Genomic DNA, 23,108 nt, shown 5'->3' on the forward strand with positions numbered 1-23,108 from the left:
AACATTAGGCCATTATGTGCTTAGAGAACCGTTGCTTTTTCAAGTTTAGTCTAGATTTCAATTGGTTGTGTATAATAATATGTACATAATTATAAATATTATAAAGATTATAAAGATGTTGATAGTTACTAATTATTAATATCATTTATCTAATAAGTGTCAATCTTTAAAACATTGCAATATTTGTATTATTACTTATATTTGGTTGATTGATATGGGAGTTTTAAACATTTCCAGTTCCGGTTATTTTTGTTTAGGCCTACCAAATACGACATTAAAAAATTGTTCTTCTATTATAATCTATATTAAATTTACGTAAGGCGCAAAATTAGGTAAATCGCGCCTTATTTCTAGAATGTTTACTCGATGGTATATCAAGTTAGTTCATGTTTTTGGTACTGATTTTAACCACCTAATGTAACCCTGTTTACTAATTAAGTTGAGTTAGATAATTAGTTATTGGCAATTAAAACGAATTTAGCTTCAACGATTTGCCCCAAACATAGGGGTGTTTTCCGATCGTGGTATACACTGTCTAATGGATGTCGATGCTGAATACAATAAAACAAGGATGCTTCGCATTTATCTATCTCCTTCTACGATAATTGTTTTTAATAGCTGAAAACCGGTTAAACAGCTCGAGTCATCATAATGTTGACCCATTTTAAAAATACTATTTTAATAGATTTAATATACGTTTATATTATAAACTTATTGCTTGGCGATGAATGGAACATTCCAATCTCTCAGTCTCTACTTACTTACTCTTACTTACCAACACAAGTAGGTACATTTATGGGCCCTTGGGGGATAAACTTAAAACCTTTGGGTCGACATAGATATAAACAGTATTGCTTGTAATAGTAAGTTATAAGTAGTATCTATATATAAATTATGGTTAATTCTGACATAGGCGAGCACAATGCAAAAACTTCTCTACAAATCTCCGCCTTGGATACCTACCTTATCTATCCGAGATGTACCGCGAAACGTAGATTTGATAACATTAGTGTGCACGCCGACGCTATTGTTCCATATTTATATCTTAGGAAGATATTATAAAGAGTTTTTTAACAACATTTATGATTTCAACATTGGATTTTCCTCTCAATTTCAATTCTTCCCGGTCAAAGTAATTTCCGGGTTTAAGATAAGTTCACCTTAGTTTCAAATATTTTCTCTCTTTTATACACAAGGGAGCAGTTAAAATAATAGATTTGACCCTAAAGGTGACTGGAAACAGGCACTTTCCATCAATCAATACAGTGTCCCTTTGGAAGACGAAAAAAAAATTGGCCATTAATCATAGCCATTTCAGTTTTTTGTTTATTTTAAAACATACCACACGTGTGTGAAGGTGCAGTAGTTAAATAATAGGAATTATACTGCAAATTAATAAAGATCAAATTAAATATACGCCATAAAGAATCCGAATATATTGTGGGGAATAGTATTATAAAATTACATAGGGAGATTTGATAAGAAATTTTTCGAGTGAAATCCCGATAGCTGAGTTTTATTGAGTAAGCTTGCAGGAATAACTGTAGGCTATCTTCCTGTGTCCCGTTAGGACCGAGATGTCTGCCCATGTTGCAAGTCGTAATGTCTTCTTTCTTGGGCCCACTCTGTCACGGCAGTTAGTTTCAAAAGATGATTAAATTAAATAATGTATTAATAATTATTAGGATGGTATTCATTTGAATAAACGCCTCTCCAATAAAACATCACTTTGAATAATAACCCCCCCCACACAACCCAACTATCTAATAAACGTCCATTCACATATTTATAATAACACAATTATACTATTTGTAGTAGAATTCACCGCACTGTTATCTGCAATTTACCAAGCATTTGTTATTCTTTTTTACCACTTTTCATATCTATGAGAGGATTTCATTTGATTATAAATGTTACCATATTATTAGAACTACAAAATTTAACATATATCCCTCGAATAAGCACCTCCCTCAAATGACCTCCGCCTCCCCAAAGGGCCCTACCAAACAATAAAAACTATACTTTAAAATGTTATTAATCATCTAAAACACTGTGAAACAAAGTAGTTTAGTTTTACGAATGTCAAGCATTTTCAATAATGGTAATCGACAGAAAATGTATAAGGAGAACATTATCATTCCGAGAACCATCGTCTACACTTCCTAGAGGGGGAGCGAGCGAAGCGAGCTCACCCTCTAGTATAACAAATTTTGATAATAAATTCATAAACCATTTTTGCTCGCCATTTGAAACGCAACGTTCTTCTGTGAGTAGGGCTACTGTTGGATACATAAACACATACAAATAAACTGTATTACTTCTTGCTTCTCAACGTTTGTATCTAGGCCTATATATTAATTCTACTACTAATAATTCTACGCATAATACACTACGAAAAACTCCAAAATATATAGTTTGGTGTTTTATACATTTTATACAAGTCCGTAAGCGGCTGTAGTTTTATTATTACAATACTTCACATTTTATATTTCTATAAATTACAAATTCATATTTTAAACTTTTAATTGACGAAGTTCAACGTGCATTAACCCTCTCATCTACTTCTTTCCCTCCTATTTGTTATCACTTTCTGATGCGCACCCTAGATTAATATTCACAAAGCATACTTTTTCTTTAGCGTCTTGTATTGCTTTCATTTTTTAGCTTACAGATATTTAATTTTTATATATTTAAGTGAAGGAATATTTCGTGTATAACAAAATCAATGGCCGTAAATAGAATTTTATACTTGATACAATTTGTTTAAAAATAAAATTGTTGGAGTACTTTTCTCAGGGAAGAGTCCACTTTTAGTATACTTATTCCTCCCATGCGAAATAACCACATATTAAGGCAGAAACAGATCGTGCGGACCACGGGTTACTGCTGGTCAGTAATTACACAAAAGATAAACGTCGTAGTGGTGTATCGTTACATGCTACTTTACTATTTTAATCGTGTATGAAAGTGGAAGAAATTGGAGTTTCTAAACCAGGAATAACGGTATTTGTTCAATGTGTATAATTAATGGTTCAGTTATTTCGGAAATTGAAAATAAAAGCAATGTGTAATGGTAAAGTGATTCACAATCAAAAACTCAATTATACAACGAAGCAGTAGATATCGGTAAGTGGTGTATTTTATATATATTTAACAAAGGCACTGTGCCTTTTTACTTTTATCAAACATGTAGATCCTTATAAAGAACATACTGTAGCATAACCAATCTTGTTTGGATATTCGAAAATGCAATGGTTAAAAGAAAATGGACATTATCGATGTGACAATGACTATTACGACGGCGACTTTTATCGACGGTTCACCAAGTTGGTAACATCAGAAGTCGCAAAAATGTTAACATTAATAACAAGTGAACCATAACTCCTATTTATAGATATGGCAACATATTACCTGTTCTTGATATTTCTTTGTCAACCGACGATAGGTAAGATTAATTGAGAAAAGTTTATTATTATGTTTGAATCAGTTATTATTATTAGTCAAGGGAAAAATGGCAAATAGCTTCCTACTTTCCAGGAGTTTTATGTTAGTTAAGTTATCAGAGAGTCTATGTTGTTTTTGAAAACTCTGTAACATGACCACAGTCCTGATTTTGCTTAGAGTTATCGTTTTTAAGATCAAATTGATATGCTTTATTTGTAGTCTCAGGTGTAACACAATTGTCGATAATCGAAGGCGAAACTACACAAACCAACAGTGGTGTTGGTAGTCTATGAGTGCCGCTTACCTGGATAAACCAACATAAGCCTCTCTCTCCGACGAGAGGTAAACATTACGAAAAGAAGAACATTAATAACATTAATTTTTCCCCACCCCCGTCGGATAATGGATCAGTCCGCCACCAGTACGCCCTCAAGTGAGACACACCCACTTATCATCGTCATCATTTCTCAAGACCACCTGCCTGAGGGGACGGTAGGGAGGGCGTTTATCCAGGTAAGCGGCACTCATAGACTACCAACACCACTGTTGGTTTGTGTAGTCTATATCGTGCCTAGCTTACCTGGATAAACCAACATAAGCCAGTGTAGCACCGGACTAGAGTCTAGTCGGAGGCGGGAGGTAAGGTAAACATTGTCATACATACCTAGTGTCTGGGCTTCAAGATTGAAGCCGCCACCGTAGACTGGTTTGCGGAGGTATCCGACAGGTAGTGGGATGTGAAAGTGGACTGTGATCGCCACCATGCCGCTTGCAGGATGTCTGGAAGGGGCACCCCAGCAAACAGCGCCCATGAAGCGGCTATGCCACGCACTTGGTGCATATGTGCCGGAGGAGGCGTATTTGTGGAGTCGTAACCAGCCCGGATGGCTGCCACGACCCAGTTTGCCAGCGTCGACCGAGCAGCCGGTCGGAAGGGTGCAACTGTCGATACGAACAGATGTGACGCTGAGACCCGAATGGACTCTGTGCGTTTGATGTAAAACTTTAGTGCCCGCACCGGGCACCAAAGTCTGTCTTCCTCAACCCCTGAACATGCAGCAATGGTGGGAATAAACACAGTCGGCGGCGAGAAGTTCAATGTCTGAGATTTTGCAAGGAAATATTTTCTAAAAACCAACCGCGCGCCACCCCGTTCAAACCTGATGTGCCCTGGCTCCAGAGAAAGAGCATGCAGTTCACCTCTGCGCTTGCACGAGGCTAGTGCAATCAAAAAGGCAGTTTTGAGAGTCAGGTTGTAAAGTGATGCCCTACTCAGGGGCTCGAAGGGTGGACGCATAAGAGCGGCTAGGACGACATTGACGTCCCAACGTGGAATCAGGGCCTTAGTAGGAGGCCGTTCTCGAAACATCCCGCGAAGCAAACTGGAAATTGCAGGGGATGAAGAGATGGTCGAGCCGTCCTTAAAATTCGGAATTACTGCACCCAAGGCAGACCGATAGCCGGATACGGTGCGAACCTGCAGACCTGACTCAAACAGGTAATGTAGGAAAGCGCAGACCTGGCCCAAAGTCACTTTCATAGGGTCGGTCTTCTGGCGCTTGCACCATTTGAAAAAGTGTTTTAATCGGCTATTGTAGACAGCAAGAGTGGATTCCCGTCGGGATTTCGCCGCGAGGGCGGCCGGGCCATCTGGAATGCCTGAGTCTCTGAAGCGATTCCTGACAATGGCCATACAGTCAGGTCGAGGGATATGAGGTTCGGTAGAGCAAACCGAGCTCGGCCCTGCGTCAGCAAGTCGTTCCGAATCGGAAGACGTAACGGCTGATCGTACAGAAGGCCTAGTAGCAGTGGAAACCACGGCTGCCTGGGCCAATACGGCGCTATTAGTAGGACTCGGCATTGATGGCGCTGAATGTGCGTCAGGACCAGTGGCAGTATTGAAAACGGTGGAAAGGCATATGCCCAAAGGTTGTCCCATGGTATGGACAGGGCATCCACCGCCCACGCATGTGCATCCCGATATCGACTGCAGAACGTCGGGAGCTGCGTGTTGCCTGACGTCGCAAACAGATCTACATGGGGCCGCCCAAAGTGGTTGAAGATCTGGGTGGCGATTATTGGAAGAAGACGCCATTCCGTAGGACGTAGAAGTGGACGGGACAGTGCGACCGCCACTATGTTCAGACGACCCGCAATGTGGGCCGCTGACAGTTGGATGTTGTGTCTTATACACCACATTAGCAACGTCCACGTGTGGCAACATAGCGTGGGGGACCGTGTACCCCCTTGCCTGTTTATGTATGCCACGACGGTTGTGTTGTCGGAATTGACGAGAACATGGCGATTTGCCAGATGGGGAAGAAGAGCCTCCAATGAGCGCTCGACTGCCCAAAGTTCGAGCAGGTTGATGTGGGCGCGCGTCTCCTCGGGCGACCAGAGGCCGGAGACGCGAATGTCCGGAGACGGAATGTGACCGCCCCAGCCTACTTTGGATGCGTCCGTTTCCACACGGACATCCGGGATTGACCTTTGTATAGGTGTGCCCACAAGTAACCTGTCTTCCACGAGCCACCATTCGAGATGCGAGATAATGAACGCATTCGTTGGAACCACTTTGTGTAGAGAGTCTGATCTTGGGCGGTATGCTGCCAGAAGGTGCAGATGTAGAGGCCGCATCCTTAACCGGCAGAACGGAACGAGGGCGACGAAGCTGGCCAGTGACCCCAAGGTGCGTAGCCAGTCGTATGCCGTCGGAGCCTGAGCATTGATAAGATGTAGCACTGCAGTTCTTGCCTTGGCCACACGCTCGATGGATGGGCACGCACGGCCCGTAACCAAATTTATTTGGGCTCCGAGATACAGAGGGTTCTGAGAAGGGAGAAGACATGACTTCTCCTCGTTTATTATGAACCCTGCTTGTTCCGTCACGAGGCGGACAAAAGATAAGCTGCTCAGCAGCTGGTCCCTGGACTGGGCCACGATCAACCAATCGTCTAAGTACATGAACACTCTGATGCCGTGTTGATGAAAGAACGCCGCCAGGGTTCTCACTAGACGAGTAAACACTCGTGGGGCCGTTGAGAGGCCGAACGGCAGAGCTACGAATTGGTATACCTGATCGTGAATGCGGAAGCGCAGCCAACTCTGGTGTTCTTGCGCAATAGGCACGTGAAAGTACGCGTCTTTCAAGTCTATTGTCGCTGCCCAGTCCCCTCGTCTTAGCCCCAACAGGATAGATGAGACAGTCTCCATCCTGAACCTGCGGGGCCGAATGTACCGCTTGTTCAGACTTTTGAGGTTTAGGATGGGTCGCCAATCGCCCGATTTTTTCTGGGCGAGGAAAACGGTGGATTCGTGTCCCGGGATCGTAAGTTGTTCTTTTTGAACATGCACCACAGCTCCTTTCTGGAGCAGTGCTTCGAGGCCCGTCATGAGCGCATGACTCTTTTCCGGCTCTGACGGAATCCTCGTGTGCCGGGCACCTCCGCTCACCGGAGGGCTCGAGAATTCGATACAATACCCGTGTGTCACGGTGGAGAGAACCCATCTGTCTGTGGTCAGGGTCTCCCAAACCCGTGAAAACCGTTTCAAGCGACCCCCCACCTGCCCGCCCTCGCTTGGAGGGACGGGCGCCCCCAAGCCGTCACCGGCGCTTCACATTATAATACCGGCGACCACTCCTGTTGGTGGCGCCTCTGCCACCCCTATTTCGCATTCCGCGAGGGGGGTGTGAAGCCTGTCTTGATGTAGAAGCCTGACTTTGCATAGGCTGAGCCGGTGGCGGCGGGGGAGGCTGCATCTGCTGAGGAGCAGCAGGGACAGGCGGCGGTCGTGCGGCTGTCCTTGAGCGTGAATTGCTAGCTCGGCGCTTTTGCGGGAAGCGCGCTCTTGTCTCCCGACGAGCTTCCCTCTCACGAGCCCATTTATCCTCCTTTTGTGAGAAGGAGCCAAAGAACAAGTCCTGCGCCCCGAAGGAGTCAGACGTAGTAAACCTACGGAAATCGGTCGGTGCGATGTCAGTTGCACCCAAGACGTTAACGCGACGGGCCGCGGCCGCAGATAATGCGATCGTTGCCTGTTGATCAACAACCAGGCCCATGATCTGCTGTAGTAGAGCTATCACGTCCGAATCGCCCTGGGGCGGATGTTCTGGATCAGCCAGAAAAGATAGCAAGTACCCGGCCATAGAGGCGGCTCTAAGCGTCTCGCGTGCGGCCCTGTCGACGGACATAAGGACGTCCTCTGTCCGGGATTCCGAAGGCTTCAAAAAATTAGTCCTGGACGGGTCCAGGTTCTGGTCCTCACGGACCCGTTCCTTCGCTGCCTCCGGGACGCTCGGCGCCGCGATGTACAGTTCGAATTGTTTCTGCGGCACCGGAAAAGCCGATGACAGGCTATAAGGCATAGGCCTACGAACCTTGGACTCCTTAGCGATCAGCTCCACACGTTCCACAAGTTCTGGATCGAGAGGCGTAACCGGGCACGAAGATACCTTCTTAAAGGGCGTGCGTACGCCAAAAGTGGAATACCGCTTAGACGAAGGAGTATGCTTAGGCTCTCGATACGTGAAATCGACGCCGAGAAAGGACAGCACCGCGGGGACCGTCCGCATAACTAGCGCCTGCAGACCTTCCTCCCCTGGCCCGGCCTGCTCTCGTAAGCTATCTCTATCATCGTCAGAGAGCGAGGCCATCGTCCTGTCACTATCGTAGACCCTTTGCCGGACGGACGAACCATCGAAAAACGAGGTCTGCTGTGGGCCAACATCAATGTATGGAATCTGGGGAGGAGGTCTACTCTGAGAGGGTACCTCAGGCTCATCCCTCGGCAGAGCTCTCACAGCTGCAACAATGGCTTGCAGTAACCCCGGAGAAATCTCATTCACCCCCGGAACCGCAGAGGCCGCAGCCGGTGCAGGCATATCTGGAAGGCTAACTTCCGGCGCGACGACAGGAGGGCCTGCCGTATCAACGGTACCCACCTCCGGAGGTGGTACCGCTTCCGTGCGCTCTTTAGGCTTAGGGAGCGATTTGAACTTGGACGGTGTCCAGCGGACACAAACATCGCACGGCGACAACTCGGTACACGTGCGGCAATTTATACACTCCAAGTGGCGGTCCCACTTCACGGTAGAGCGGGGACCCCTACATTTAATACAGTCCTGCTTAGGCATGGTGATCTAACAGACCTACTTTTCCCCACTAGCCTAACGAACAACAAAAGATCTTCCAGTATTTCTATCCAGGTGAAACACACTGGATAACGGCTTACAACGCTAAATTTTAACTCCTGGCAACTAGCCAAGGGTAACGATTCTAAACGTATCCACCACAAGATAACGATCTACTACACTTAGCTTCGTTTTCTTGCTCTATTCTTCTCTTCCTGTCTACAGTATAAAGGTCTTTATCGCAAATTCCTCAGGAATTCCAGGAATGTGTTCAGAAAAAGACGTACGTACACAACGACGTTACGAAAAGAAATGATGACGATGATAAGTGGGTGTGTCTCACTTGAGGGCGTACTGGTGGCGGACTGATCCATTATCCGACGGGGGTGGGGAAAAATTAATGTTATAATGTTCTTCTTTTCGTAATGTTTACCTCTCGTCGGAGAGAGAGGCTTATGTTGGTTTATCCAGGTAAGCTAGGCACGATATAGACAATCTCAGTTAACGTTTGCATGTCCGTTGAGAGAGAAGATGCGGTAAATTGGTTTGAAGATAGAGGAATAAATCCAAGCAAACTGATCGTTAATTCTGCCAATCGTCAATCGGGAATTTTCTCAATGAATGGAACTTCAGGCAATTTGGTCATAAAACAAGTAAACAGAATGGACGCTGGTCTCTACACATGTCAGGTTGTTGAAAACGGAGGCGAAAGGGATTGTACTGAAACGTATAATTTAAATGTATATTGTGAGTTGTTACTTTGTATAATGTAATATTGATGATACCTAATTGTAATCCTAATTGATATCCAATTGTAGTATGTATAATATAGCTATTTTTTATTTGTGTTTTAGAGTGACTTACTAAACCAAAATCTTTAGCAAAAGTAAACACATTTTGTAAACCTAAATTTATTTACATATTTAAAAACAAGGCCATATTCATGGATGCAGTCGCGTGCTCAAGTTAGTGTTTACCGACCAACCGACCAACCGAGCAACCGACATAGTGAGCTATAGAGTCGCGTTGCACGCAAGAAAACAAATAAAGTCGTATGTCCTTCTTTTAAAAAAAACATACCAAGACGATACTTAAAGCTTACATTTTTTTTATAGATAATTTTCATATAAGCCCATTTACACTAGGGTGATAACGATCGACGATAAAAATAGATAAATATGCATTTTTAATATATAAATCAAAAGAAATTTTTAAAAGTTGTTATCCTAGAACTATAGGATAACCACATGCTGCCTTTGATGATAATGATATTTTCACACGTTCAATCAAATGGCGTCATGATTAGTTAGAGCAATAATATCGTGACAATACAACGATTTTATTGTTTTTATTGATCATGACATCATTTGATTGGATTTAAAAAAATAGTATCTTTATCGAAGACAGAATAAATTATTACCCTATAGTTCTATTACTTCTATTTATTGTCATTTGCATATAAGATATACATAGAAATTGTGTTTGCTCTGAGATATACCAAAAAAAACAGATAAATAAAAACCAAGTGTTATAAAAAGTGTTACATCACTCTCGTAGCATGCGTTCAGTGCCCGAATGGCAGCTGGATAAAAGCTACTTTACGAAACATATTAGTATTTCTAAAATTAACAATTATATTTTGGGCAAATTTAGCAATTGTGAAACTGAAAATTAGTATTTAAAAAACCTAATTATTATTACTAATCGTCTATTGCATAGAGTAAGATATGCAAAGTAATTATACCGAAACAATTGTTGCTTCAAAGAGCTATTCATTTGAAAATGTTTCATACCAATGTTTCATTTGTTAATTCTTAAATATGTTTTTAGGTTGATGCTGTGTTTGCATATTAATTACTGAGTACCGTATTTCTTGCATAACAACATTACAACATTGTGTATTTTCCATATTAAATTATTAATAATTATTACTAAATAACAAATTAAGCTAAGTAATAACAATGTGTATGCCAAGATGTTTTTAAAAACAGTAATGATTACAATATAAATTATGGATATTTTATTACAGATATGGAGTCTCCAAATATCAAAGAATATACTACGAATATTGGAAACAATGTTGTTGGTTATACACTGTGTTGTCAATGGTCAAAGATGTTTCCTAAAATGGAACCAAATGTCACGTGGTTTCAAAATGGCAATACATTAGAAGCTAGTACGACGTACGTTTTAGAAACACAAGGAAATGTGCATACAATGTGTATTAGTTACATATCAGAGGTTGGAGACTATTCTTGTCGCATTGATGTTGAAACAAGTATGGGTAATATGAGCAAGACAAGCAATTGCAAAGAACTGCAGTCACCTTGTAAGTAACAGAAAATTATTTTATATCATGTACCTTCCAAGGTTATATTATAAATTACATTTATACTTAATGACATCAACAATAAAAAACTTTATGAAAAATATCGTACTTTAGAATGATCAAAATGAGGTGTTATAAACATACAGACAATACGTGTACTGTAATAAATGTTATAATCATAAACCATTGAAGCATCATTCACATTCTTCTTAAATGTGTTTTCAAAGATGTTGATTCACCAATTGTCATCGTATCTATCGATAACACAAAACGCTACTATGCATTTTACTGTGTATGGGGTTTATTGTATCCAGAATTTGAACCAGACATAACCTGGATTTTTAATGGAAATATACTGAACACATCAATAACTAAATACAGTGTAACAGACGAAGGGAAACGTTGGAATAAACTTATTATTCTTGATACAATAAGTAAGGACGACTTAGGAAACTATTCTTGTTGTATTACTGTACAAATGGATGACGGCACTAATATAACAAAGAAAAGCAATGTAGAAGAACTTTGGCAAGCATCTATTAGTGGTAAGTTAGAAATATATAGAATTTTATTTACACGCTGTTAAGCCTGTTTCGAATTGACAGGATTCAGCGATTTTATTGGAGAAGGGGGTAAACATGCTGTCAATTCAATGCAACTCAGCGTAACTCAACGATCGACAGGAAAACAGGCTTAACGCTAAATGTATAGATTACATATAAGGATACAATAATATCACAACAAAAACTTACATATTTTGCATAAATGGAAAATACAGACATTGATTGATAAATATACAACTTACAGTAAATTTTTGGGTTTGGATTGTTACCATTGCGACAGATATTACATAATACTACTGTACTAGGTGTAGTTCAAAACATTTCTAACGTGACAAAATTACGCCTGCAATTCTTGAACATTTCTATACTATTCAAGGTAGGCCAAAGAGACGAATGTCCGCTGATTTTAACAGCAGCTTAAATTCTCCGTGATATAACATTTATTTAATAAGGGTTAGCAAAATAGTAATAATCTAATAAAAATAATATTTATAATTCAAAAAGAAGTATTATTATTATTAATTTGAATAATTATTGTTTCATTTAAGTTACACGGTTATCAGTAGTTGAAGAGGAGCGAATAGCAATACCAGCTGGAGTTGGTGTGCCCATAAACGAAATTGTGACGATAAAGTGGTACAAGTATAAATCGCCAAACACAAGCTATATAATTGTTAGTTTAACAAATCGAACCAATGGCCGCTTCTCAATTGATGGAACTGGTGAAAACTACGGTGATTTGATCATACAACATGCTGATAGAGAAGATGCGGGTTATTACACAATTCAGATTTTTGAAAAAGAGGATTCTAGACAGCAGACCATTACGTATTATTTGGATGTACATTGTTAGTTTTTTTTTCTTTAATAAATATTATAATCATAGTATACAGTAGCGTATAACCAAATTTAGGCACTAATTATATTTCCAACTTATATTTAAATATTATGATAGGTTATAATATATGTAGTCTTTAACCTCCACTCATTTTAAACTAGTATCACATTATTTTTGCTAAATTGTAGACTTGACCATGAATGCCTTTTATCATTTTGTATTATATTATTTCAGTCGGGAAAATGTATTATTATGTTCTTAATGCTATGTTCTTATTCACCTGGTGTGGCTTACTGCAGAACTGGATTCTCAAATTCACGAAGTGTTGTTACATACAGTCTTTCATAATTGAAGACAAAATAGATAATTTCCTACAATTAAACTTTGAAAAATATTGATCAGCGGTGGTATAATTGTATACACAAATTATTTGACTAAATTTGAATAAATACAATCACGGAAGTTATAGAAATGTTATGCTAATTTATAGTCTGCTCACTATTTTTTATAACTTTATTTCTTCCAAAGATCTACCTCAACCAACTCTCACATCATTCACTGAAAAGGCTGGCCACAGAAACACGTTGTACTGCAGGTGGTGTCAAATTTACCCCGAGATGGAACCGTACGTAGCATGGTTACATAATGGACATATATTAAACACCTCAACGACTAAGTACAGTGTGATAAAGAACGAACAGAAGAACAGACAAACACTCATTATTCTGGAAATGACTGAACAAGATGTTGGAGAATATGCTTGTCGTATTACTAAAAACAAAATTAGAAATGCCTAATATGAGCAAGACAAGCAATATTGAAATCCTAGGTACGAACTGCACAATACATTGTTTATTTTATCGTCGTCAATTGTTTCACTACAAAATATTTCTAAATTTAGGTATCAATTATAGTTGATTGAAACATATTTAATTCGGGATTAAGTTAGTTTTTTTTAAATATAAATTATAAAAATATTGTTATAACAAACATGCTTTCTTTTTAAGGTGCTTTGGATTCAACAGTAGCAGCATGCTTATCAAGTACAATTCTAATTGTCGCTGTTGTAATCACATTTATCTTTGGATCTGTCCCCACTTGCGTAATAGCAATTTGTCTTCATGTAAGTATTTTTTTAATTACACGGGGCTAAAAGACACAAGCGAAATAGGTTGTATAGTATTAAAAGAAAAATAAACTCTTATTGTACAAAGAGAATGATTTTCGGACCGAATAATTGGTTTGTTTTGGATTTTGTTTTTATCTATGCTGGAAGGTTTCGTCAACATTATCATTAGTACCATTATAAATAACCAATTACATAGAAATTTAAATTATCATTTATAATCTGAGAGTAAATTAGTAGGTCTAAATAAAAACAAGGCCAACAGCCATTAAGTCGCGTGCTACAATGCATAGTGATACCGGACCGACAGACAAACAGACCGACAGACAGACAGACCGACAGACAGACGGACCGACCGACATAGTGAACTATACTGACCGAAATTACTGAACATGTTTAAAAATGTTGAAATGTTTAAAAACATTTATATTTTTTTAATTTACACGTGCGTAGCCTGTCACTTTTGACGTGCTCGTATAACGTAATTTCGAGTTGAAAAGTAAGTCAAGAAAACAGAAATTGGGCAAAAAGAGTGCGCAATAACATTTAACGCGCAGTGCAAAAAATCTGCGCACTCATGGCAATTTTGTAAACGCTTAAAATTGCCTGAAACGTACTCTTATTTCATCGAAAATAAATTTGGAAAATTTTAAGCGCGCGTACGCATGCGTTACATGCGCTACGCACGTAATTGTATTGCCATATGATGATTTATGCCCTGAAATTTATGAGTACCAAATTTTATTTAATTGTGATTCATGGTTGTTAAGATATGATTACAAACGTGATTTCGTTAAATCGTGCGTAGACCGCGTAATTTTTTATTGCGCACCGTGAAAACATAACCACATCGATTCCTGCCCATAAGGAATATTCTGTGAAAAATTGACTTAGCTAGATTAAACTGATATCAAGATAAGGTCATAAAGCGATAAAACGCATAGTGATACCGGACCGACAGACAGACAGACAGACCAACCGATCGACATAGTGAACTATAGAGTCGCTTCCACGCGACTAATAATGGTGTACTTATCAACGGTAAAATGATACACTTTTACTTTCACTCTATAATGAATCATTTATATTTTTCTTACAGAAAAGACGAGTAAAAGAAATCCATACTAATCATAAAAGTCACCAATATCAAGACCTGCAATTTGTTTCCAGTCCCGCTATTTACAATACAACGATATATCCTATAACAGACGACAACGTTGCTACCAATCAATACGCTGACAAAATGTCGTATACGCCGTGTCCTAAGCCTAACGTTGATTATCAGAATGTGACGAACTAGTCTAACTTGCTTATTACTTTTTATTAGAGAATCGGGGGTGGGGGAGGGGTGTTTTTTATATAATGTATAATTGTATATATAACTAGAAAATCAAATTCTTTAAATTAATACAGGCTATAATATACACACATTTAACAAAAGCTTTTTTTCCTTAAGAAATATCGTTTAAGCATAATACATGCTCAAGGAATAATTGATTGTTTGTTTGAAATAATATAATTATGAAACATGTAATCAAGAAAACAAATATATAAATTTGATTAACTTTAGCCTTGCTCCAGTTGATACTGTAAAGCTTCATTATCAAACTTTATGTGACAGAAAATGTGATGTGCATGCATGGATATTATAATGTCTTATCACTACGATATTTGGGCATGTCACTACCATATTTGGGCTCATCGCATACTTTTTTGACAAACTAGTTTGATAGTGTAGACAGGGCATAAAACAAACTAACGTGTATTAGAATGTTCGTCAAAACACATGCGTTTTGTATGGTGCCGGATGGCGTAATTTTTTTTTCCAGGACGAACGTGGGCAGAAATCATGAATAATTCATGATTAATTATGACATAATAGGGAACATTATAGAGGGCGCTGTATAAGAATGCCGAGAGATTAAAAAATTAGTGTAAACAACGTTTGCCAACCGAAATGTTTGGTCTAGTGGTAAAGGCTTTAACATATTACGCTGAAGCACTCGGTTCGAGGTCTTTCATGAACTTGTTTTTTTTTAATAGTTGAGAGAGATTATTTAGAGGGTTAGGTTTAGTATATTTAGGAAGTAGATCAGCTATCTTTCAATTCTTTATAATAGAAAATAATTATTAAGGTAATGAATTATTCATGACTTCTGCCCACGTTCGACCTGGAAAAAAAAAACACGCTGCCGGCCCCAATGTGTTCTCACTTTAATTGCATACGAAGTAGTATATCAATATTAAATCTTACATTCCTATTTTAAACTATAAACAGCATGACGACCATATTTTGTATGGCAACATTATGCCATTATGTGCTTAGAAAAGCGTTGGCTATACATTTTCAAGTTTAGTCTAGCTTTCATTTGTCTGTGTGTTAATAATGTATACATAATCATAAATATAAAGATGTCGGTGTTACTAATTAATATCATTTACCTAATAAAAGCAAATATCACATTGAAAATTTGCAATATTTATAACCTTTTACCATTACGGTGCATTTTTATCATTACTTTTGATATGGGAGTTTTAAGAATTTCCAGTTACCAAGACTTACCAAGAGGGCGACATTAAAAACTGGTCTTTATAATATTTTATTTATTTTTTTTTTTATTTTATTCAGTTGTCAACCAACAGCGATGGAACCGCCACTAACAGGTTGAATCTAAACATAATAAATACAAAATGTATTCAAATAAACAACACAAACGTAAACAAAGATAACAACATTAAAGAGATTAAACAATTTTACCCTTAAATACATTTAAACTATCATATAAATCAATATCCAAACAAGTAACCTATTAAATGTGTTAGGTAACCGCTGAAAGATACCTCGTTTTGTGCATTCAACACGACCACAAGGAACGTGAAGCAAACACTTGCTGCGAGTACGAGTTGGTATATTCAACTTAAACAAAGCAACAAGAGGACAATCATAAACGGAATTGAATGAGTTGTATAAAAAAAAAACTCAAAAACAACTCTACGATTTTCAAGAGAAATAAGAGAAACATAAAAATTAGGACAAGTGCGAGCAAGGAATCTAATGAATTTGTTCTGAACATTATAAATACGCTGAGATTGAGTACAAGAAATTGAATTTAAAATGACTGAACAGTATTCCAGGTGGGGGCACACGACTGAACGGTACAATGATGTTAATGCTCCACCATTGCCCATGAATCTACAGTTCCTCCATAACAAACCCAGCATTCTATTTGCCTTACATACAACATAATTAACATGTAAACAAAAATTTAACTTACTATCAATTAAAACTCCTAAATCCCTTTGAGAATTAACACAATCTAATTCCTGATCATTCAACTTATATTTGGTTATAATAGGCTTTGTTTTCAGAGTGATACACAAAGATTTACATTTGCTTATTTTTAAAGAAAGTTTCCATGTCTCAGCCCATCCCACAAGAGAATCCAGATCCTCTTGCAGCAGATGAGCGTCGTCAGGTGAAGAGATTACTTTAAACAACTTTTAAGGTCATCAGCAAACAGAAGTGATTGTGAAAACTTAAAAACAGAAGGAAGGTCATTAATATACAAATTAAAAAGCAAGGGGCCAATAATTGACCCCTGCGGAACCCCATAAAGTACAGGAAGCCACTCAGAACAGTTTCCACTGATGACTACCCTCTGCTTCCTGTCAGTCAAATAATCCGAAAACCATTTAAGAAGATTGCCTTTTAAACCAAACTTTGAAATCTTAAAAACTACACAAACCAACAGTGGTGTTGGTAGTCTATGAGTGCCGCTTACCTGGATAAACCAACATAAGCCTCTCTCTCCGACGAGAGGTAAACATTACGAAAAGAAGAACATTAATAACATTAATTTTTCCCCACCCCCGTCGGATAATGGATCAGTCCGCCACCAGTACGCCCTCAAGTGAGACAAGTAAATCATGAGGGACCGAGTCAAATGCTCTAGAAAAATCAGTGTAGACCACATCACATTGCTTCTTACTATTCAAAGCATTGTATGCTGTAGAAAGAAGCAAATCAATATTAATAATATCAATGACGGCTATGTACCGAAGATGAGAAGATTGAAAAATACACAACACAAAATGGAACCGATTTGTCTAATAGCACTAATGACGACAATGGCGATGAGCAGAACTGTTTTTATGTTTCCCGAAAGAGGAAATATTAAGTTATTTTTAAACCATGAAGAACTGTTTTGTTCAATGTATATATATATATATATATATATATATATATATATATATATATATATATATATATATATATATATATATATATATATATATATATATATATATGATTGTTTCGGTTATTTCTTACGGTACATAATTATGGAAACTGAAAATAAAAGTAATGCGTTATTTAATGTAAAAGTGATGTTCACAATCACAAACTCAATCATACGCTGAAACAGTAGATAGCGGTAAGTGGTGTATTTTTTTATATATTTAACAAAGGCACTGTGCCCTTTTACTTTTATCAAACATGTAAATCCTTATAAAGAACATTCTGTGTTACTGTTACTTAATAGCAAAACAATCGTTTATGGATATTATTGGACTCTTTAGTGGAGGACATTGCCGATAAGCTATGTTACATTCAGAAATTATCGTGAGTTTCTTTATCATGATGTTCTATATCAACCTGCAGTCGTTAACGTAATGACTTGATATTATCGTTAACCAAGTTGATAACATCAGCAGTCGCAACCCTTACTAACAAGTGAATCCTAACTCCTATTTATAGATATGGCAACATATTACCTGTTTCTGCTATTTCTTTGTCAGCAGACAATAGGTAAGTTTAATTTAAACAAGTTTGTTATTATGGTTTATTTTTGCCGAAGGTTGGAAACCCTACTCAATCCAAAAGACCAATACTTGTTTATATTCTCGACAAGACAAAACATACTATGGGTATGGATTTTTGCCACATAGCGCTAGGTAGAGCTGCAGTTAGGCCAATGTGCACACTACACTATTATTGCTATTTCAATAATACAATCACCAATATGTAAGAGAATATTACTCTACATGTTTTTATTTAAGAAAATTATTTTCCAAAATGCCCATAGGAAAATGGCAAAAGGCTTCCTACTTTCTAGGAGTTTTATGTGGTAAAGTTATCAGAGAGTATATGCTGTTTTTGACAACTCTGTAACATGACCACAGTCCTGATTTTTGCTTAGTAGTTATCGTTTTTCAAACTGATATGCTTTATTTGTAGTCTCAGGTGTAACACAATTGTCGATAATTGAAGGCGAACCAATCTCAGTTAACGTTTGCATGTCCATTGAGAGAGAAGATGCGGTAAATTGGTTTAAAGATAGAGAAATAAATACAAACAAACTGATCGTTAATTCTGCTAATCGTCAATCGGGAAATTTCTCAATGGATGGAACTTCAGGCAATTTGGTCATAAAACAAGTAAACAGAAAGGACGCTGGCCTCTACACATGTCAGGTTGTTGAAAAGGCCAAAGAAAGTCATTGTATTGAAACGTATGACTTAAATGTATATTGTGAGTTGTTACTTATGTATAATGTGATAATATCAAAGGTATCAAATTGTATGATTATAGCTATTTTTTCACCCGATTCCCAGTGCTGTATCTCTCCATATACTTTCCGAGGTATCATAGGAATATTTGGCAATACAGCATCTTATTCAGATCACATGCTGTGCCTGTATCAATGTAAAGATTACGGGTTAGGTTGCTACTAGATACACGTGAAATACATCTGATGTTGTATTACCAATATTCCTATGATAATTCGGGAATAGATACAGTACTAAGAATCGGCCAATTATGTTTATTGTGTTTTAGGATGGCTTTCTATTAGAGTAGTTGATTATTACTCGTGAGCTAAATGAAGGCGCTTAACTACAATTATTAAACCCACATTTATTTACATACTAACACAAATAAAGTACTATGGGTCTACCTTCTTTTTAAAAGCAAAATGCCAAAATTAACAGATGTATAGTGTTGTTTTGGTATTACCAAGACAACACTATAAATCTGTTAACTTTTTTATTTCTTTATGGTTTTCAAAACTATCGTCACCATGTGATGCTATGTAACTTCCATAAATTACTGCTAAGTAACTTCCATGAATTATTATTGTTGCGCTCTACTATTGAACGCCTAACGGTATTATAATGCTAAGACAAGGAACTACCACAGGCAATATATCTGTATAATGTACTTGTACTGAGGTTGGGTAAAATTTTACTTATAAATTTATAAAATACTTCTGACGCAAACATTTGTATTTAAAAAAAATATGTATGGCAAAAAGAAGCCACACCAAATCCACCCGGTTGAAGCTCAGGTGATAATAATTGTGTTTTCTTTTCCTATACTAGATATGGATTCTCCAATTCTAACATCTTACACTGAAAACTATATATTTTACTGCGAATGGGCTGAAATATATCCAGACATTAAACCAGATGTGCAGTGGATATATAATGGAGAAATACGGGACACTAAAACAACTAAATACAATGTGATCACAACAAATAAAACAAGTATGCTGATGGTGCACCAAGTATCTGAAAACGACTTTGGAAACTATGCTTGTCGTATCACTGTTGAAACAAGGGCAGGAAATATGAGCAAGACGAGCAAGGTTGGAGAAATTAAGCACACGGCTGCATGCAGTAAGTTATAAATACTCAATATGCCAAAAGTTTGTTTTTATATATTTATGCACATTTCCAAAGATATCTTTAATTTTAGTTTAAAAGTTTAGTTTAATTTAAAGGGGTAATTTTAGGCGGTGTGTGCCTTTTTAACCCCATTTTCTACAACGAATCCAAACGTTTCAAGAATTCATTCACTATCCTTCTTAAAAGTAGCAATCTTGTTCACAAGAAAAAATAATATAATATATGCTCTACATAAACGAAGTCTTATTACAAGTCTTAGGGAGTGGAGTTATAAATTGTCATTGTCATTAGAAAAAATCCTGACACCTAGGACCCTTGGATTGGTAGCCAAGCATCATAACCTCCAAGCCACCACAACTCCGGTTGTGAACAGCCACACTCATGTACTTCTGTTATGAAATATATATATATTTAAAGCATCTATAATAACAATATTATAACAAATTTATTTATAGCATACTGTTGAATGCTTGTCATTTTATATTAACTTTCTACTGAACTATTTTTCTTGGCTCGAACGTCTTTCAAAAGTAAAACTATTATTTTAAAGACCGCAGTTATTCACGGTATCTTCAAATAAAATATTCAATACCATTTGCCATAACACAAACAATTAGTATATGTGTGAACATAATTCTAATCATGTTTATGTTGCAATACGACAATAGGTTTCGATGAAAGCAGCAGAAGCGTCAGAAGAAGATCTCTAGACCTATGGTTAATTGTGATTGTGTGTGCAGCGATCTCTTTTGTTTGTATTATTGGCGTTTTATGGTCAGCTGTCAACAGAAGGAGTAAGTTTTTTTTCAAAATATTTATGTAAAAACGTAGCATTGTATTTTCTCTTATTTCCATTATACCCACAAAATTTAATTGAATTTGATATTAATGATAATTGGATTAATTTAACAAGAGAGTGGTCATTTATAGTATTCAAGGTATTATTATTGCATGCGCATGTGCACTATCTATTTTACAATATTTGATGGCTAGTTTTTAGTATAGTTGCACAATTAAGGGCACTCTAATGTTCAATTCTGTATTGTTATTAATATGGCCACAGCAATAAATATAGTAATTAAGAAATATGCATTACAATGTCATGTCTATAGGGGGCGACCTACATCCGGTTTTATACAATGCTAGTCAATAGACGATTGGCAACTAGCTATATTTAATTAATTCCTAAACTCGCGGCTCAATCGAAATTGACCCGCGACAATTTTTACCCGGAGTTTGATCTACGATACATTCATTCTTATAGTATGGACAAATTGAGAGGGTTATGGGTAGGGTATTTATGTATGAGTACCGGCAGAGACATCATCGGGAGTAACATAGGCATACTCGACTGAAAATACTGTAATACCAACTTCTTTTTCTTTTCTTGCATTATACTATTTATGTTCATTATCAGTTGTATATTTACAGTATTATGCTACTCTGTATTTTGCTTTATTATTTGTGGAAATAAATATTATTATTATTATTAATCTTTAATACATCACTGATAGAGAATTAATATTATTTCACCTAATTACGTTTTATTATTTATATTGTATTCTACATCAGATCAAACATCAGAATTTTCATCAAGTATTACAGGCCCGGAAAATGAAGACGATTTACCGGTACCTCTACACCCATACATTTCCCAACCTGTCATTATTCCGGATGTATGCGATGGTATGACCAGGTCTACTACTATGGCAACTATTGAAACAGACAATATGTCATTAAATTGGTCAGGGTATGATGAAGTTCAAAGCTGATTTATCTCAAACTAGTAACTAGTTATACGCTCTCGGTTATTTAGTTATATTATTAGATACATTATATGCATGACGTATAATTCTTACACAGCGTACGTCATTAGTGAAAATAGACGGAAATATACCATATAATGAGGGCTACTAAACCACGTCGATGTCGCCATCACGTAATAATAAATATGAGAGATTAAGTTCTTTATGTGTACACCTTTTATAAGTATAGAAATTCACTCTTGCATTTACTTCATTAATTCGTAAATTTACCATATATCATGTATCATGTATATCATGATAGTCGAGATCCATACGCTATAAATACATCACTCATATAACGTTGCGTACAATAGGAAAATACCTCACTGTGGAACAGCCGGTTAAATCATGCATATTATACAAAACTAGGCATAGAAGGCATTACCAATTGTAAATAAAAACCGTACTTACTTGAATGTCTCACGGGCATTTTTAACGTCAATCCCAGTTGAATTAAAATCAAATCCAAGTTATAAATCCAAAGTATAAATCCAAAACCGCAATAGTATAAATATATCCTTTGTCAAATGTCTTTCAATTCTTCAATACTACCGTTTCTATTTTGTATAATGGCGGGTAATCGGTTATTGAAATTTTCCCGAAATGCATGATGGAAACATAGGGATTTCGTGAAAAAGTATACAGTCTGGTGCAAAAGCCTAAGACACATGAATTATGCATGGCGCGATGACGTAATAGGGACATTACTACACATTTGTATACAGTATTTAAAAAAATGTATTATAGGCCTAAATGTATATTATTTTTAAAATTGATTTTATCTTGCCAATAAAAACAACTTTGTAAATGTTTACAAGTTAGTAATATGTCTAAAACAGCGTTTTCTTGCAAGTCATTTTTTAAACGTATATCTGCGAAAACTAAATTGTCTTTATGTTGTGGTATACCGCACAGTTTTATAATATTTTTTAATTTTAGTTAAGTATTTTCTGTCGGTGTGTAAGTAATAATGAAACAAAGTTTGAATAAAATAAATAAATATCAATTTCGACATTACTTATTCCAGTTGATATACTCAGAGATATTATAATCTACCGAGGCCTATACTTATTATGGTAATGAGAAGTAATTAGATTGCTAGCTCACTATTAGCTGTTGTTTCAGTTTCTATTACTATTCACTAAAAATAAAACCAATCTATTTACTTTGCTTTATCAAGATATTTTA

At 37.1% G+C, this 23,108-nt stretch overlaps 2 protein-coding genes across 2 annotated transcripts; both read left to right on the forward strand.

Moving 5' to 3' along the window:
• The first annotated feature begins 9,237 nt into the window (after positions 1-9,237).
• On the forward strand, positions 9,238-16,925 carry LOC140057563 (fasciclin-2-like). Its single transcript, XM_072103277.1, has 7 exons — positions 9,238-9,322; positions 10,605-10,904; positions 11,132-11,449; positions 12,016-12,315; positions 12,834-13,070; positions 13,313-13,428; positions 16,839-16,925. Exons 1-7 carry the CDS (start codon positions 9,238-9,240, stop codon positions 16,923-16,925), a joined length of 1,443 nt encoding a protein of 480 aa, XP_071959378.1.
• A 1,264-nt stretch (positions 16,926-18,189) lies between these two features.
• On the forward strand, positions 18,190-22,823 carry LOC140057564 (uncharacterized). The gene is made up of 5 exons (XM_072103278.1): positions 18,190-18,238; positions 18,668-18,961; positions 19,810-20,106; positions 20,784-20,909; positions 21,688-22,823. The coding sequence occupies exons 1-5, from the start codon at positions 18,190-18,192 to the stop codon at positions 21,885-21,887; spliced, it is 966 nt and encodes a 321-aa protein (XP_071959379.1). The 3' UTR covers positions 21,888-22,823.
• The last annotated feature ends 285 nt before the right edge of the window (positions 22,824-23,108 follow it).

This window comes from Antedon mediterranea, chromosome 8, assembly GCF_964355755.1.
Source record: "Antedon mediterranea chromosome 8, ecAntMedi1.1, whole genome shotgun sequence".
Classification (NCBI taxonomy): domain Eukaryota; kingdom Metazoa; phylum Echinodermata; class Crinoidea; order Comatulida; family Antedonidae; genus Antedon; species Antedon mediterranea.

Coding starts and splice junctions, on each gene's coding strand:
- LOC140057563 (XM_072103277.1), top strand. CDS start 9,238: ATGGACGCTGGTCTCTACACATGTCAGGTTGTTGAAAACGGAGGCGAA. Junction 10,905..11,131: donor CAAAGAACTGCAGTCACCTT/GTAAGTAACAGA, acceptor GTGTTTTCAAAG/ATGTTGATTCACCAATTGTC. Junction 12,316..12,833: donor GTATTATTTGGATGTACATT/GTTAGTTTTTTT, acceptor TTTCTTCCAAAG/ATCTACCTCAACCAACTCTC.
- LOC140057564 (XM_072103278.1), top strand. CDS start 18,190: ATGGCAACATATTACCTGTTTCTGCTATTTCTTTGTCAGCAGACAATA. Junction 18,962..19,809: donor GTATGACTTAAATGTATATT/GTGAGTTGTTAC, acceptor TTCCTATACTAG/ATATGGATTCTCCAATTCTA. Junction 20,107..20,783: donor TAAGCACACGGCTGCATGCA/GTAAGTTATAAA, acceptor ATACGACAATAG/GTTTCGATGAAAGCAGCAGA.